This window comes from Hippichthys cyanospilos, chromosome 5 (genome assembly GCF_059441005.1).
Source record: "Hippichthys cyanospilos isolate Australia breed blue-spotted pipefish chromosome 5, RoL_Hcya_1.0, whole genome shotgun sequence".
Lineage (NCBI taxonomy): Eukaryota > Metazoa > Chordata > Actinopteri > Syngnathiformes > Syngnathidae > Hippichthys > Hippichthys cyanospilos.
In genome coordinates, this window is record NC_142373.1 from 20,838,135 (window position 1) to 20,853,313 (window position 15,179).

Consider the following 15,179-nt stretch of genomic DNA (forward strand, 5'->3'; position numbering starts at 1 on the left):
CGTGTTCTGCATTCCCAGAATGCTCTTATCAGCAATAAAACTGAAACCAGGACGACTGCAGGGAGCAAGTAAGACCAAATCTCTTTTGTGTTTTGCTGTAAATGACAAGAACCAAGCCAGTTTATTCACTCAACTGAACATATTTCTTCAGTTTGGTAGTGCTGTAAAGTGACGTATGTCACATTGACCACACCCTCTAATGACCAAATTGGATATCAATTGGAACTGTTCAAATGAAATTTAAATTTCTTTTTTTGTATTATTTATTTTACTGTTGTAAACATTTGTTTTAATGCTTTCCTTGCCAGCGACAAGAACTCTCATGTGACTTTGTTGTCTGCCAGTGGCTACGGTTTTCATTTTCTTTTACAAATAGCGTGATGACCCACGTGGCCAGTGCTCTTCTTAATTTTAAGCTTATTGAGCACTGTTGTATTGAAGTGTGATCATTTGATGGGAGTGTTGCTACGCTTGGCACTGAAAGATTTAAGAAACATAACATTTCAAATAATCATTATTATTCATGGTTATTATTATTCGTTTGTCCTACAACATAGATGCAACCCTGTTACAATAACTTTTTGGGTCAGGTAGATGAAGAAGAAAAGAGGAAATCCACAGCCTTACTTGAATGTCCCGCAACCCTGTTCTGCATATACACAGAATAAGAATGATTTTCTTTTTTTTAATTTTTATTTACACAAGTAGGTTTGTCCTCTCGCAGTATGAGCTAGCTAAACAGAGTAGATAAAGCTAACATATGCAACCCTGTTATTGGGGTTACAGTACGTTTATTTATTTATAAAATCATGTCATAAAATGTGTAGCAATGCTGTACTAATCAAGCTTATGATGGATGAATACCTATTCCTGATTTATGAAACCAAAATGTTCTTCAATTGTGGAAGGACTCGGATTAGAATTTCGTATGTTGTCGATGCTTCTCAAAGTCTGTCATCCATACTCTGATAAGATGAAGATGAAGCTACAGACGAGGTCTGCAAGATAAGAAACAATTCGGACAAATCAGTATGGAGGGCAATTTAGTCTGATAGGTTGGAATCACTCGCTTAGCTATTTCTGTTGATTGGAGTGGCTGGGTATGCTAACGTTGATTGAAAGCAATGAGTGAACATCCCGAAAGTTGCTCACCCTCTCCCTGGGCACGCTCTCCTGATCCTGGCTGTGGACTTGAGCTTGCGAGGTTTCGCCGAGCAGGTGACGCGTGACGGGCGTCCCCCTGGCCTTGAGCCGCTCGTAGACGTTCTTGGCAGCCAGCAGCATCTCAAGGCTGTTGCCCGTGCCGCGAATCATGTCCACCACCTCCTCATGCGTGCACCGCTCCACGTTCCTCCCGTTCACTTCCACCACGATGTCGTCATCCTCCAGGCCGGCAAGGTCGGCGGCCCCACCCTTCACCACCTGAGATTCTCCCTTGATGTCATCCGAAAACCATTGCTGATATGGAATGGTCTTACCTCTTTAATGTACTGTCCGAACACACCCTGGATGCCGTTGAGATGAAAACCAAACCCGGCGGCCGTCTTCTCCATCTTGCACAACTTGGGTTTGAGCTCCGTTTCATCATCCGTCTTCCTCTCCTGAGCTGGTGTGGGGGGTTTATACAAGGCGGGGAATGTGGTAACTTCAGAGTAACTTGGCGGGGAAAGAGAATCCTTCTCCTCCCAGAAGAGCATGGGTGACACTTTACCCTAGGTAGACACATACAGTACATTATATGAAATCAATGATGCAACCCTGATTCCAACGAAGTTAGCATGTTCCGGAAGGTAGTAATAAAGTACAATTCTTTGCAAATGATCTTCCATCATTTTAAAGGGGCCGTAACATGAACAGTCAACTTTTTGGAGCTTTTAACTCTTTCAGTGCCATGGACGATAATTTTCGTGCCAAAAGTGAATACTTAGGTTTTCTGCCAGTGACAAGAATTCTTAATACAACTCCTGCCCTCATTGGTCAAGGCCTCAGCGGGAGCCAATCTCATGTCTTGTAGATATTTAAAGACTTACGTATATACTGTACGTGTACTGCAGTAATTTGTCTCGAATATGTAACGTATGAATACATTTCACATTTTTAAAAAATGCTGGTGCCCACATACACATGCATGAAAATTCCAAGGGAGGAGGGGGTCCTTCTTATTGGATTTTACTTTTGGTGGGGCGTTTTCGGTCCACATGTTCTCGCGAAAAAAGACACTATACTGTCAAATCTCAAAATCAGCAGTACGATCAGACAGCAGGATCAGAAGGGATTTTGCAGGGGGGCCTATCACTGTAGCAAAGGGTGATCTCACCTGAGCATACATGAGGTCAGTGTCCTTGTCCACCACCAGCAGGCAGCATTTGTTGCCGCTCCGCCTGATGGCATCCACCACTTGTTCGTGAGTGTTCGCGTCAATTTGCTGGCCGTCCACAGCCAGCAGCCTGTCCATGTCCTTCAAGCCTCCTTTCTCCGCTGGACTGCCTCTATCAATATCCGTGATCACGTGTCCTGCACGTGGCCACAAGCTCACGGTCAGCACGCAGGCTCGTTTCCGCGGCGATGGGAAAATGCAATGCACATGCCTGACATCTTGTTGTCCTCCTTGAGCAGAAAGCCGTAGCCGTCGGGTCCTTTGGTCAGATTGACGATGCGAGGCTGACGAGGGAGCCACTCGGTGGTGGCCAAGTAAGCGCCGACGTTCATGTTCCTGTTGTGGTAGTAGCGCTCCGTCTCCTCGTCCACCAGCAGGAACATGAGGCTCCCGCCCGCGTTCTTGATTTTGTCCACCACTTGTTCATGTGTGTAGCTCTCGATATTCTCGCCGTTCACTTCAAGTAGGCGGTCGTTGGCGTTGACGCCAGCCTGGTCCGCCACGCCGCCTGGGACTACCTCTGACACGTACACGCCCTGCTCACCTGAATATATGTTAGAATGGACATTATGGAGGCGTGCGCAAGTACAGGAACGCGTGATGGTGAGAGCGGTATATCAACGGTGCTTTGCATTTTAATGTCGGTAAAACGCCTATTTTTATCCTGTTAGTCATGCTTAACACAAGAAAGCCCAACATTTGGCCTTTCTATCTATAAAAACCACCAGAGAGCCGATGAGCAGGAAGGATTTTAGCTCTAAATCACCTGCGAACAGCCAAAGATAAAGTTGTTTTGCAACTTGAGCTCAACCCCTGCTGTGCCGTACTTAAAGAACAGAGATAGCTGTTCACAGGAGATTTAGAATGTGCCCTAAAAACCTTCCTGCTGATCTGCTCTCCGGTTGTCTTTATGGGTAGCAAAGACAAATGGCTCTTCTCTGGGCATTCTATTGTTAATCAGCCCCGAGCCTCGTGAGGACGAGCAGTCAGGATGATGGATGGATGCATGTTGCGTGGCCCGCCGTTAGCGCGGAAAGGAGGCGCGGCCGTTATACGGTAAGAGCAGTTTTACTTCCTGGTTAGAAAGATCAGTACCATAAAACTCCTATTTAGTAAGCAATTAAACATAACTTATATGCACATATTACATTGGGGAACGTACTTAAATGTTATGTCATGTTACTGCTGAGCTTTATGAGATCACCTTTGACTGAACGAAGAGAGAACCCATAGCCGGAGCTGGACTTGACCAGGTAGCAGAGTCTTGGTTTGGGAGCCTGCCGGCCGATTCCGTTGACCGCCGGCGTACGCTGAGGCTCGCCCAAGTTCACCCCCTGCATCTTGGCCCGCTTGTAGGACGCTTCATCCAGAGTGTGGAAGGTGACCGTAACCCCGCTGCTTCTCACCAACTCCACCACCTGAGCCCACAGAACTGAGGTGAGTCAAACGGCACTTTGTAAAACGATATGACACCGAGTAATCAGTCACCTCCGAATGGGAAAGCCCGTCCACAAATTTGCCGTTCACCCGGAGGACGCGATCCCCGTCTTTCATGCCGGAAAGCTCGGCCGGGCCTCCCATCTCCAGGCAGCGAATCAGGTGACCCTCTTCATCGCGCTCGACCCTCAAGTAGAAGCCGAACGTCTGACTCGGCCTCTTGGTCAGGCAAATCACCTTCGGCTTGTACTCGACCATGTCCTGCCCCACACACGACAGAAGGTTTGAGCGTCTCAGTCTACACTTGATCGTCACGTTTTCGTTTATCGGTGAGGTAACCCTGAAGTCTTTAAAGAGACCAAGGTGATCCTCTGTGCGGCTTCACAGTGCCAGTTAATGTTTAATAATTTTTCTTGGTGATGACTCAGGCTTAAAAGACAAGCTGCACTTTGAACTGTGTGGTCAGCGCCTTATTAGATATCAGACGTTATTATTGTTAAGGATGGTGATGCATGCCGTAGAGCTCGTTGACGTGCACCCGCCGACTGACAAAATGGTCACTGGTCAATCGCTATAGGCGGTTAACTAAAAACGCATGACAGGAAGCACCTTTAACAAACGAGGAAAATAATTTTAGATTATTATTAATCAAACCACCAATTGAAATAAATAATATGCACAGAAATCAAAAAAACACTTTTCAACATACGTAATTTTCATTGGTGAGCAGTGATATGATAAGCAAGGGGGTAAAAAATGTTGTGCCCATACTTTAATTCAAATGGCGACACAAACGTAATCAAACTAAAAATGTATTGTCCTAACCTTTGAGCAGTAGGGCTTTCTCAACTTTTATAGCACAAACTTAAAAACACATTTTAAATGAAGACATTTTCAACAATCATGCACAAGAGATGAGCAAGTAACGACTCACCAGTTCTCGTCGTTGCTCAGACAGCGTCCAGAAAGCGGGAGCTAACCTGTCACTGCTTTAGTTATTCGTCATGCACGCCCCCTCCTCCTCCACGTTCTCCATTAGAACTCTGATGGGCCGAAGGTGAACCTAAAGGTTGAGTTATTTAACAGTGTGAGGTAGGTGTGCCTCTATGGACTTATCTCATGTGGTCTTGGAAAGTCTATTGCCATAAAGATGTCTTCAGGTTTGTGACTCAGGTGGTCAGAATGCAAACGTCAGGTTTACGAACACAATAATCCACTTGCACATGGACAACATGTATATAATTAACTGACCTATACAGCACCTGCGCCCAGAAGTTTAGCCGCTAGCTAGCAGCGTTTTGAGTGCTCCAGATCGGCTGAGGAGAGAAGTCGGATTACTTTTCAAATCCAGTTTAATAGGCTTAAATGACACTACACACTTTGATCCCGACAGCCTAACAGCGTTGCTGTTCCTACTGATCACTTTTTAACAAACCAGGCTGACTTCAAATGTGTGTTCTGTGGTTCTGACTTTGCAGTCTCTTTGACCAAAATTCATGAGGATATGTGGTTCATATCAGGTATATTCTTTTAATTTCCACCGTCTAACGTCCAACAGAAGTTGCTCGTTGGCTAGGCTTCGGCCGGAGCCTCTGCCGGAGCCTCGCCTTCGGTTGGGGCCTCGCCGGGATCTTCGGTCGGAGCCTCGCCCGCATCTTCGGTCGGAGCCTCACTCGGCGCTTCGGTCGGAGCCTCGGCCGGAGCCTCTGCCGGAGCCTCCGCAGGAGTCTCTGCCGGAGTCTCTGTCGGGGCCTCGGTTGGAGCCTCGGCCGGAGGCTCGGCAGGAGCTTCGCCCGGAGCCTCGGCCGGACCCTGGGCCGGAACCTCGCCAGGAACCTCGGCCGGAGCCTCGCCTGGAACCTCGGCCAGGGCTTCGCCTTCGCCTTCACCCTCGTCCTCATTGTCAGCATCATCCTTAATGCCTGTGATGCATTTTGGAAACCACTTGAGAAGCGTCGAGGAGCCCGGCTCACCCCACTCGCCTTCCACTCGGTCCTATGGAGACAAAAGACATTTACAATTTGCTGCGAAGCATTTTTTTCACAGGGCAGCATGGCTCGAAGATAAAGGTGTCATCTCCCGACCGAATAGTTGTGGTTTTGATTCCCCAACTATTGTGACCAAGTTGGCATGCATTTTGCTGTGCATGCCAATATAATACCTGCACTGTAGCTACAGTGCCAGCTACTTGTGGCTTTATAATTCAGTACTATTTTATTTGTCTGATTATATCTACAGTACACTACATGTTGGCACCTAGCGTATCACCACAATGCTTACTTGTCTGAAAAGCAGTAAATGCTCAGTTTTTGTTGCGCAGAAACAAAGTATCTTCCTGTATAGACTTCAGAAGATCATATTGTTTCCATCTATGTAGTTAGTGTAATTTTTTGCTGATAATTTCATCTTTATAGTTTTACTGTCATAAGTGATACGCAGCAACACACTCAGTGATATCAAATTTTCTGTAGACAGTCACAGGGTGCAGCAAGATCTAGAAAATTTGTTAGTGTCCCTTTGTTAATGAAAGAAAAACCCATAGCGGTCATGGAAATAATTTGATGTTTGGAGAAGCCAACTGCATACTGAGCAGAGGAAGAATTTAATCTCCAGACTCTGCACTACTTGTATTTTTATAATTCTCTGTTTTCTAAGTTGTTTATGTACTTGCTGGAGTTCAGACACAATGGAGACGTAATGAGGAAATATGTTGTTGATGCTATTACCTGCTCTATTTGATGATATTCGCCATGCTGCTCACAGCCAATGTCGAATATATACTTTCCTGGACCAGATGGCTACAACAGAACAACAACAAGGGCTTTATTAATGACATTTTGACAAATTACTGATCATGTCTTTTGAGTTGACCGTATGCCAAAAAGATGGATTGCGCCACTCAAAGTTGAGATTTTCTGTCTTTGTATACTGCAGATCAATCATAAAGTGGTCATATCATGATATTTAAGCCTTTCACTACCGATTCTTTTTCCCCCCTCGAAAAAAAAAAACTTAAGGTGTATATTACTTGTTTATAAGTTTAGAACACTTGGAAAATTAGTTTAAAAATTTCCACTTCCATTTCCACCAAGAAATACCACTAAAACTGAATCATTCATTTTTTAATAGACCGAATGACTTCACCAGTGAGTGGATTTTCTACTATTATTGAAATGAAACAGAACTCACATTATTGTTGACAAAGTTACTGCTGTATCTGTGGTTGGCGTGGATGAATTCTCCGACAGACTCAATCTTGCCATTCGCCCACATCCCAGTGTACACTGAGCCAGTGTCATGGTAACGATAGGTACCCTCGCCGTGCCTTTAGACAAAATATGTCAGCAAATTTTCCTCATGCAGGAATGAACACAGCGCTGCATTCATTGTGACACGTCCAAAATTGTGAGCTGCCTTGGATTTTGTCGTGTGCGCAGACTAGCAATTAATTCTGATTTTTAAATTGTGAAATTGCTGAGGCGGTGGACGCGGGCATGTGTTTGTTGATGTTTGCATGTGCCACATCCATTTGGTATAGTGTAAGAACTGTCATTGCCTGACTCCCTGAAGAAGTACCTCATGTGATTGAGCCACTCTCCAACATACGTGTCCCCATTGGAATATGTGTAAACGCCATGACCCTGTCTCAAGTCCTCGGCCCATGTGCCTGCAGATGACAATAATGATTTGTTCTTCAATAAATCAAATCCACAATCTCAGACACTTGGGACGTAACATGGGGCGTAACTGTTGACGTACCTTCATATTTGGATCCATCTGGGTAGTAGAAGATGCCTTGTCCATGTTTCATGTTCTGGTGATAGTCACCCACATATCTCGCTCCGTTCACAAAACGGTATGTGCCCTATCAGTAGTGCATGTATGAAGAACAACCCTGAATGCTGCTTGAAGTTAAAACAATGGTAACATTCATTGGGGATGATACTGTTTGTATTCATCATCCAAAAACAAAAGCCACACAGATGTGGGGACTGGTCTACAGGCAATCACATGACACAGAAAAAAAGAAAATCCTACAAAATAGGTAAACTTCAAAATTAGTAACTGTTAATTGCTGTTATTTGCGTTGACTGGTTGAAAAAACAATCTTATGGTTGCTGTGCCTTCATGGCACAATTTTGACCTCAATTCAGGTGATCTCCACTTTAGCACAAAGAACCCATTTTGTAATATTAAAATTGCAACAAATTACTCGTTTTTATCTTGTCTTTTATTATTTAAAAAAGTTATTTTGTTAAAAATAAATAACAGCTAATTGCTAACTAATGATACCTTCCCATGTCTTTTCCCACGTTCATATCGTCCTTGATAAACGTCTCCTTTAGGCAGAACCGCTTTGCCCATGCCATGTCGTTCTCCGGCTTCATTTCGGTCTCCTTCATATTCCTGGCATACATAACAAAATACAACAAAATCGCAAGATTAGCGCTGCCGGCTAGTTTGATTGGCAATACAACGGCGTCACCATGGTTACCTTACAAAAACTAAACAGTAGAGTCACGAATAATATCGAAAGTTTCTCACCCCGAGTTTATTGCGTTCGTCGTCATATTCGTCAGAGTCTATATCGGACATTGTTATTAACTTTTCTTTGAAAAAAAAAACTATATTTATAAATTAGTTTAATTTTGGAAGGAGAAACGAGAAGTCGAGGCGTTGAGGCGCATGGGTACCTCGGAGTTCAAACACCGGAAGTTTACATCATTTGGCTTGCGACAAGATGGCTATAGTTTTTTTTTTTTAATGATTTTTTTCTTCAAACTTGCATACGCCCATAGTTGCAATCGTCAAACGCATAGTTTTATGACGTGCATTTTGAGCTTCAGACGCTTTAGCTCAACTAATCCAACTTCCCTTCTATTTATATTTTTGAGCGATAACTTTAAAAACATCATCCCAGTCACTCAGTTTGACCACTAAACATGAAATAAAATTAGGCAATTTCCATGTATTCCTATTTCAAGAAAACGTGTTAAGTTGCAATCAAAATTGATCAACGCAGTTTTATTTTTACTTTGTTGTTGTTTATTCATGTTAAATTAATGTGAAATATTTGGCTTGATCTTTGTATGGATTTTGTGATATTCGATTCGTCCAATTCGTCAAATTGGTAGCGCCAAAAGTTATGATTCAGTTTCTGCTTTAGTCTGTAACGCGCCGGAAAAAAAGGCAAAAAAAAAAAAAAAAGCTTATTATTGTTTTCTAAAGGGCAGCTCAGTGAAAAAGCGATGACCTCGTCCGCCTCACAGTTCAGGGACCCAAATTCAAATCCATCTGGCTTTGGCCCTCCTGTATGGAGTTTGCGTGTTCTTTCTGACCCCGCGTGGGTTCTGTCCGGAAAAATGGGTGGACATCACTGAAATAGGAAAGGTGTTTTCTTTTTAGAAAAGAAGTTCAGTGCAGCATTCATTATCACATGAGAATGCCCCCCATACATGCAGTCATTTATATATTTGTAAATACAGAAGCACATTGAATTAACGATTAAACGTTTTTTGTTGTGTGTTTTCAGAGAACATAAAAACAAAGAATATGGGGGAGGGGGGCACTACTCAGAAAATCTGAACAAAATATTCAGAATCCTTGAAAACTGAACAATTCTGCGATTGACTGGAAACCAGTTCATGGAGTGCACCACCTACTGCCTGAAATCAGTTAGGATAGGCACCAGCTAGCCAGAACCATGTGAGGATAAGCGGCTATAGAAAATTGATGGAAAAATTGATTAAAAAAAAAAAACAATACAACTAAACAGAAAAAAAACTCAAAAGAACTGAAAAAAAACCTTAAAAAAATCTAAACTCCAGAAAACAATTAATATTCCTCCGAAATAAATGTTGGCATTTTTTGCCTCTTTTTTTTCTTTTAGAAAAAGTTATAGAATTTATAAAATAGTAAAAGTACAGGTGTAACCAACAACGGAGAAAAGGGAAAATATTATATTGACAATATTGTTAATTAAAAAAAACTGGCTCGTCTTCAAAAATATATAAATATACATATAAAAAATATTTTTTTAATCTTACAAAAGGAGAAAAGGGATAAATATGTCTTACAATATCAATAATAATAAAGAATGACTCATCTCCAAAAATATATTTAAATATATAAAAATATATTTTTTAAATCTTACAAAAACAGGATTGCTCTTTGTTCGTATATTATCTTGAAATTTGAAAGCAAGGTGGATGGTGGGGGGAAGGCGAATCACAAAAGTCGTATTTTCTTGATTGGAAATCAAGTCCTAATATTATGAGAACTATTTAATATAGTAACAAAACACCATGGCATTTTCAAACAATATGAGGGTCTCGGGCCTCCTCACATGTCGCGAAGGGAATGAAAAGACTCCCGGAGGAGGAGACAACGATGTTGTGGTGTCGTCCATAGTGACAAAGCATCTCTCGCACTCGCTTTCCACATGCGTCCCAGCTCCCTGCTGATTTGAAATCATCATGGATGCATGGCTCAGGTGGCGGCAGAGGTCCAAGGTAGCCCACGAAGCAGATGTCCACGACCGCCTGGACCGAGACGGGCCAGATCCCCGTGTGACCCCCACGTGAGTTGCTCTTGAAGGAAGACTATTCAGCGTCAGCGCGCCTTCAAAACTTGATTTGTTTACATCATGCAAAACATTAGCAAAATTAACTTTTGCGCACAAAATTCCAAGGCAGCACACAGACAAGCAAATCAAAAGTCAGTGTTTATCACTGACTTGAGAAAAAATATGAAATAAAAATGGGCGTTTTTAGCCAATTTTGTCAGGGTTGATTAGTTGAGCTGCCTCTAACCTACAAACTGATAGGATGCCTATGATTAAACAATGAGATGCTTCAAAAATGTGTTAATAAAATTGCATTCAAATGCACTAAAGTTTATTTTATCTTGCCTGGCTAGGAGCTCAGCATCCCCAAGCCTCTGACGCTAATTGACCCTGGGCACAATGAAAAACTATGTCAGTAAAGGTTTGACACTGTAATATTGAAAAATTAAAAATGGAAACATATACAGTCTGTAACTTCTGTGAGCCCCTATGCTGTCATTTTGCATTTCATCTGCTGCAACAATGGCTTTGGCACTAATGTAGCAAGGGTCACTACCGTGTTGGCCACAGGTAGCCACAAATGACTGCATGAGCAACTGGCAGGCCTGTTGTAAAAATATCTCACAGGTGATCTGACATTGTTTGCGTCTAGCTGGACAAGTTGGGTGGTGGACCCGGCCGAGCACTTCTATTATGTTTGGCTCCAGCTCATGGTTCCGCCTGTGGTCTACAACTGGGTTATCATCATCCTAAGGTATGTGTCATCAATCACTGTGTCCCCCAAGTCACTTTTTTGACATAGTCCAAGTATGTGTAGCTTGGTAGACTTTCTGCTGACAACTTGACACTGTGCCCGCCGAGTATGGTGCAGCAGGCTCTACCAAAACCACAAGTCTTGTGCCTGCGCAAATATCAGCATTCCACGTGTAGCAAAATATAACCCTTGTGTCTTTGTTTGCTGCGATAGGACGTGCTTCCCCTCCATCGCCCTGGGCTACCTGGCCGTTTGGCTCACCCTAGACATGGTGTCTGATCTGATGTATGCTGCTGACATGATCATCACCGTACGCTTGGGTACGCCCCCCGCATACTGTCCTGCCCACTCACTGAGCTGCGCAGGCCGGATGCCTTCTTTGCGGTTCTTATTTGGTTAAACAGTCACCGCTTGTTAATATGTGATTAACAGGGTACCTGGAGCAGGGTGTCCTGATAAAAGACCTGGGTCGTCTGAAAAATCGCTACCTTCGCTCCCGGCGTTTCTTGCGGGACCTTGTGTCCCTGCTGCCTACCGACTTGTTCTACCTGGTCTTCGGTGTCCAGGCGGCCATGGTGAGGATCAACCGTCTGCTTCGCACACCAAGACTCAATGAGGCCCTGGACCGCATGGAGACCAGGACATCTTATCCCAACACCTTCCGTATCACCAAGTTGATGATCTACATCTTTGTATTGATCCATTGGAATGCCTGCCTCTACTTTGCACTCTCCAACTACATCGGCTTTGGGAGCGACGGCTGGGTTTACCCCAACATATCCGATCCGGTTTTCGCCTCCACTCGCCGCCAGTACTTCTATTGCTTTTGGTTCTCGGCCCAGATCTTCACCACCGTTGGAGACACGCCACTGCCCCGTCGGGAGGAGGCCTTCCTCTTCATGATAGCTGACCTGCTCATTGCTGTGCTGGTGTTTGCATCTATTGTGGGAAACGTGGGAAACGTCATCACCAGCCTAAGGGACCGCGACAATGTTTTTTTTCCCAATCATGAGCTGGTAAGACTGTCAGAGGTCAGAGGAAGTCTCCAGATATAGCAAACTTAATGCAACTCAATTGGCAACAAGCATTTGTTTGTGAGACAGTATAGATTTTTAGATGGTTTTTAGAGTACAGGAAAAAGAGAAACTCCTTGCCTTGCTGGGAGTTTCGGCTGCTGCCACAGCCTTCGTTAGTGCTCTCTAGAGAAAAATAAAATGTAAACCTATTTTATTTTTTAATAAGGCAGGGTGAACGCTGTAGGGCTAGAACAGGGGTTTCCAAGTCCAGTCCTAGAGAGCCCCAACTAGCCTTTTTTGATGTTAGCTTCCTCCAACATGACTGAAATTGATCAGCTCATCAGCAAGCTTTGCAGAAGCTTTATAAGCACCCTGATCATTTCAATCAAGTGTGTTGCAGGACAGCTATATTGAAAACTGACTGGATTGGGGCTCTCCAGAGACCCCATGCCTAAGTAGTAAACGATTCTTAATTTCTTTTTATTGCCACTCCCAGTTGAAGTTTACAGGTCAACTAAACATGAAAATTGGAGAATTCCACATTATGTAGTTAAAACCAAGACATACGTTTGCCCATGAATGCCCATGAGCTTAATGTCAACAAACTATGCAAAACCAACAGCTTCAATAGGTGACCATGAGCACACAACTGGGCAATGAGAGATCATAAACCAGAAGACAGGAATTATCCATTTCACTATTTAATTTTTCTAGAAATGATTGACAAATATATCTTCATTCATCTATGTTTACTGATGACGTATGGGGCAGGCAGAGCAATTGAATGCTGGATCTGGGTTTGCAGGAACTTCCTTCTTTGTGTTTTTTAGGTGAAGGCCTACCTGCGCAGCCACCACATCAGCAAGGAGCTGCGTCAGCGCATTGACAACTGGTACCAGCACCTGCACATAAACAAGAAAATCATGCGCGAGAATGAGATTCTGCAGCAGTTACCGCTTCACCTCCGGACCGAGATCGCAGTCAGTGTACACTTACCGACCCTCTCTAAGGTCACCATCTTCCAGAGCTGTGAGAAAAGCCTCCTGGAGGAGCTCGTGCTCAAACTAACGCCGCAGGTCAGCTGTGGGTTGGTGGTGATGTGGTGTGTGTGTGGGCAGTTGGTGTTATGTGTCTTACTAAAGGTCACATCAAGATTTCACGTGCTGCTTAAAAATGGCACTTTGATGCACTTGGTTATTTTCTTTGCAAAACGTAATTGCGAAGCACCACGTTAAGGGATGTCGATGTTGCAGGTGATAATAATATCAGTGTTGATGTTTGAGACATTGCTACTGTACTTTTAATGTTGGTAGGTTTTGTGATGACAGCTGTTTTGCGTCCACCATGCAGGTGTTCAGTCCAGGAGAGTATGTGTGCAGGAAGGGTGACGTGGGCCACGAGATGTATATCATCAAAGAAGGAAAGCTGGCTGTCGTGGCAGACGATGGTATCACAGAGTTTGCCGTGCTTAGCGAAGGAAACTTCTTTGGCGAGATCAGCATTCTTAACATCAAAGGTTAGTCCCTTCGTACTCTGCAACTCGGGAGCAATGTCCTTTGTAATCACAAGGTTCACACCATAGGTAACAAGTCGGGCAATCGACGCACTGCCAACATCCGAAGCATCGGCTACTCTGATCTGTTCAGCCTATCCAAGGAGGACCTGACGGACGTATTGTCCGAGTACCCTGCAGCCAAGTGCCACCTGGAGGAGAAGGGGCGTCAGATCCTCACCAAGATGGGCATGCTTGACGACAGTGGGGCAGCAGCAGTGGGAGGCGCCCAGCAAATGGAAACCAAGATCGGTGGGCTGGAGACCACCCTGGAGGCCCTGCAAACCAAATTGGCTCGCCTCATGGCCGAGGCTGAGTCCAGTAACCGCAAGATGGAGGCTCGCGTGGCTCTCTTGGAGTTGGAGCTGGAGGCCCACTCTGGTTGGCCAGCAGAGGCGGCCACTCCACTGGGAGAGCACCGCAGTGACGGCGTCGGCAAGGAGGCCATCAACGAGCGAGAGGAGGCCGAAGGTGAAGAGGGTGAAGACTATCGCCCAGTGGGTACCCAGCTGGACAAGGAGGGTGACGGCGAGAGCACCAAGACCACCAGGGACCATGCGGAAACCATGAGAATGTCTGACCCACAGAGTCACACCCTGTAATACTTTTCTTTTGTTGCTTGCATTTCATTATCACACTCTACGCTTCGTATCACTCGCTCAGCTGCTACATGCAAGATTGGACATTTCTAAACTGTTGAAACAATGAAAAGCCAAAAGAAAAGTTAACTTACAAACACTCGGCTCATCTTGTCTACTACTTGTCATCTACCAGGAACAATAAGCAAAATATAGTAGAACTTATAAAGGATAATACAGAGACAAAGAAATCAAAACAATAAAAAAAAATAATTTGACGACAAGGAAAAAGAAGTACAAGGGGTAGAATAATTTATACAAATACGTTTAACTTTTTGCAAAATCGCCATTGTTTTTTAACCCTTACATTGTCAGAATATTTAATTGAAGGAATTTATTGTTTAATCTCATTATAGAACACATTAAACATTGTTTTCTTCGAACGAATTTCGACTGATGAAAGTGATATTTTGTAAGGAATATTAATACATGTAGTAAATAGGCTATACATAAAGATTCACATTCTTTCTCATTTTCAACAAAGCCAAATAAACATTCTTCCAAGTTATCATGACATCAATTTTACCATAACCTGAGACTACCTACAGGTAGTGATGAGCTGCTGACGCGCGAAGCTCCAGCGCATTCGCCATAGCTCATACAACAGTTGCATCAGAGCACTGCGCCGAGGCAAAGTTTCGTCACATGATTTAAAGGTAATTATGTGTAATTTTTCCCATGCGTCTGTGGGGGCTTTAGTAGGGACATTACGGTGAATGCAGCAATAACTCCTCTTTCTGCTTTGCGAAGCTATAACAGACACGGTGATAATTTAATGATAACTAGACCTACGGTTATATTTGAAACATACTGTTGATTGTTAAGAACACATTTATTTGC

General features: G+C 43.8%; 3 protein-coding genes and 1 long non-coding RNA gene across 4 annotated transcripts; 2 read left to right on the forward strand and 2 right to left on the reverse strand.

Moving 5' to 3' along the window:
* Positions 1-581: 581 nt before the first annotated feature.
* Positions 582-5,013, reverse strand: pdzk1 (PDZ domain containing 1). The gene is made up of 8 exons (XM_088415906.1): positions 4,749-5,013; positions 3,866-4,075; positions 3,582-3,795; positions 2,589-2,921; positions 2,318-2,514; positions 1,479-1,712; positions 1,153-1,422; positions 582-998 (listed from the first exon to the last, which is right to left on the reverse strand). The coding sequence occupies exons 2-8, from the start codon at positions 4,070-4,072 to the stop codon at positions 945-947; spliced, it is 1,509 nt and encodes a 502-aa protein (XP_088272032.1). The 5' UTR covers positions 4,073-4,075; positions 4,749-5,013; the 3' UTR covers positions 582-944.
* Positions 3,134-6,790, forward strand: LOC148423953 (uncharacterized). Its single transcript, XR_015865760.1, has 2 exons — positions 3,134-3,814; positions 5,373-6,790. It is a non-coding gene; the product is annotated as an uncharacterized LOC148423953 (long non-coding RNA).
* Positions 5,149-8,543, reverse strand: rsph1 (radial spoke head component 1). The gene is made up of 7 exons (XM_088415907.1): positions 8,360-8,543; positions 8,108-8,221; positions 7,574-7,679; positions 7,391-7,481; positions 7,004-7,139; positions 6,541-6,612; positions 5,149-5,809 (listed from the first exon to the last, which is right to left on the reverse strand). Exons 1-7 carry the CDS (start codon positions 8,408-8,410, stop codon positions 5,387-5,389), a joined length of 993 nt encoding a protein of 330 aa, XP_088272033.1. The 5' UTR covers positions 8,411-8,543; the 3' UTR covers positions 5,149-5,386.
* A 1,759-nt stretch (positions 8,544-10,302) lies between these two features.
* On the forward strand, positions 10,303-14,303 carry cnga4 (cyclic nucleotide gated channel subunit alpha 4). Its single transcript, XM_088415406.1, has 7 exons — positions 10,303-10,394; positions 11,032-11,133; positions 11,347-11,453; positions 11,566-12,149; positions 12,980-13,225; positions 13,500-13,665; positions 13,732-14,303. Exons 2-7 carry the CDS (start codon positions 11,090-11,092, stop codon positions 14,301-14,303), a joined length of 1,719 nt encoding a protein of 572 aa, XP_088271532.1. The 5' UTR covers positions 10,303-10,394; positions 11,032-11,089.
* The last annotated feature ends 876 nt before the right edge of the window (positions 14,304-15,179 follow it).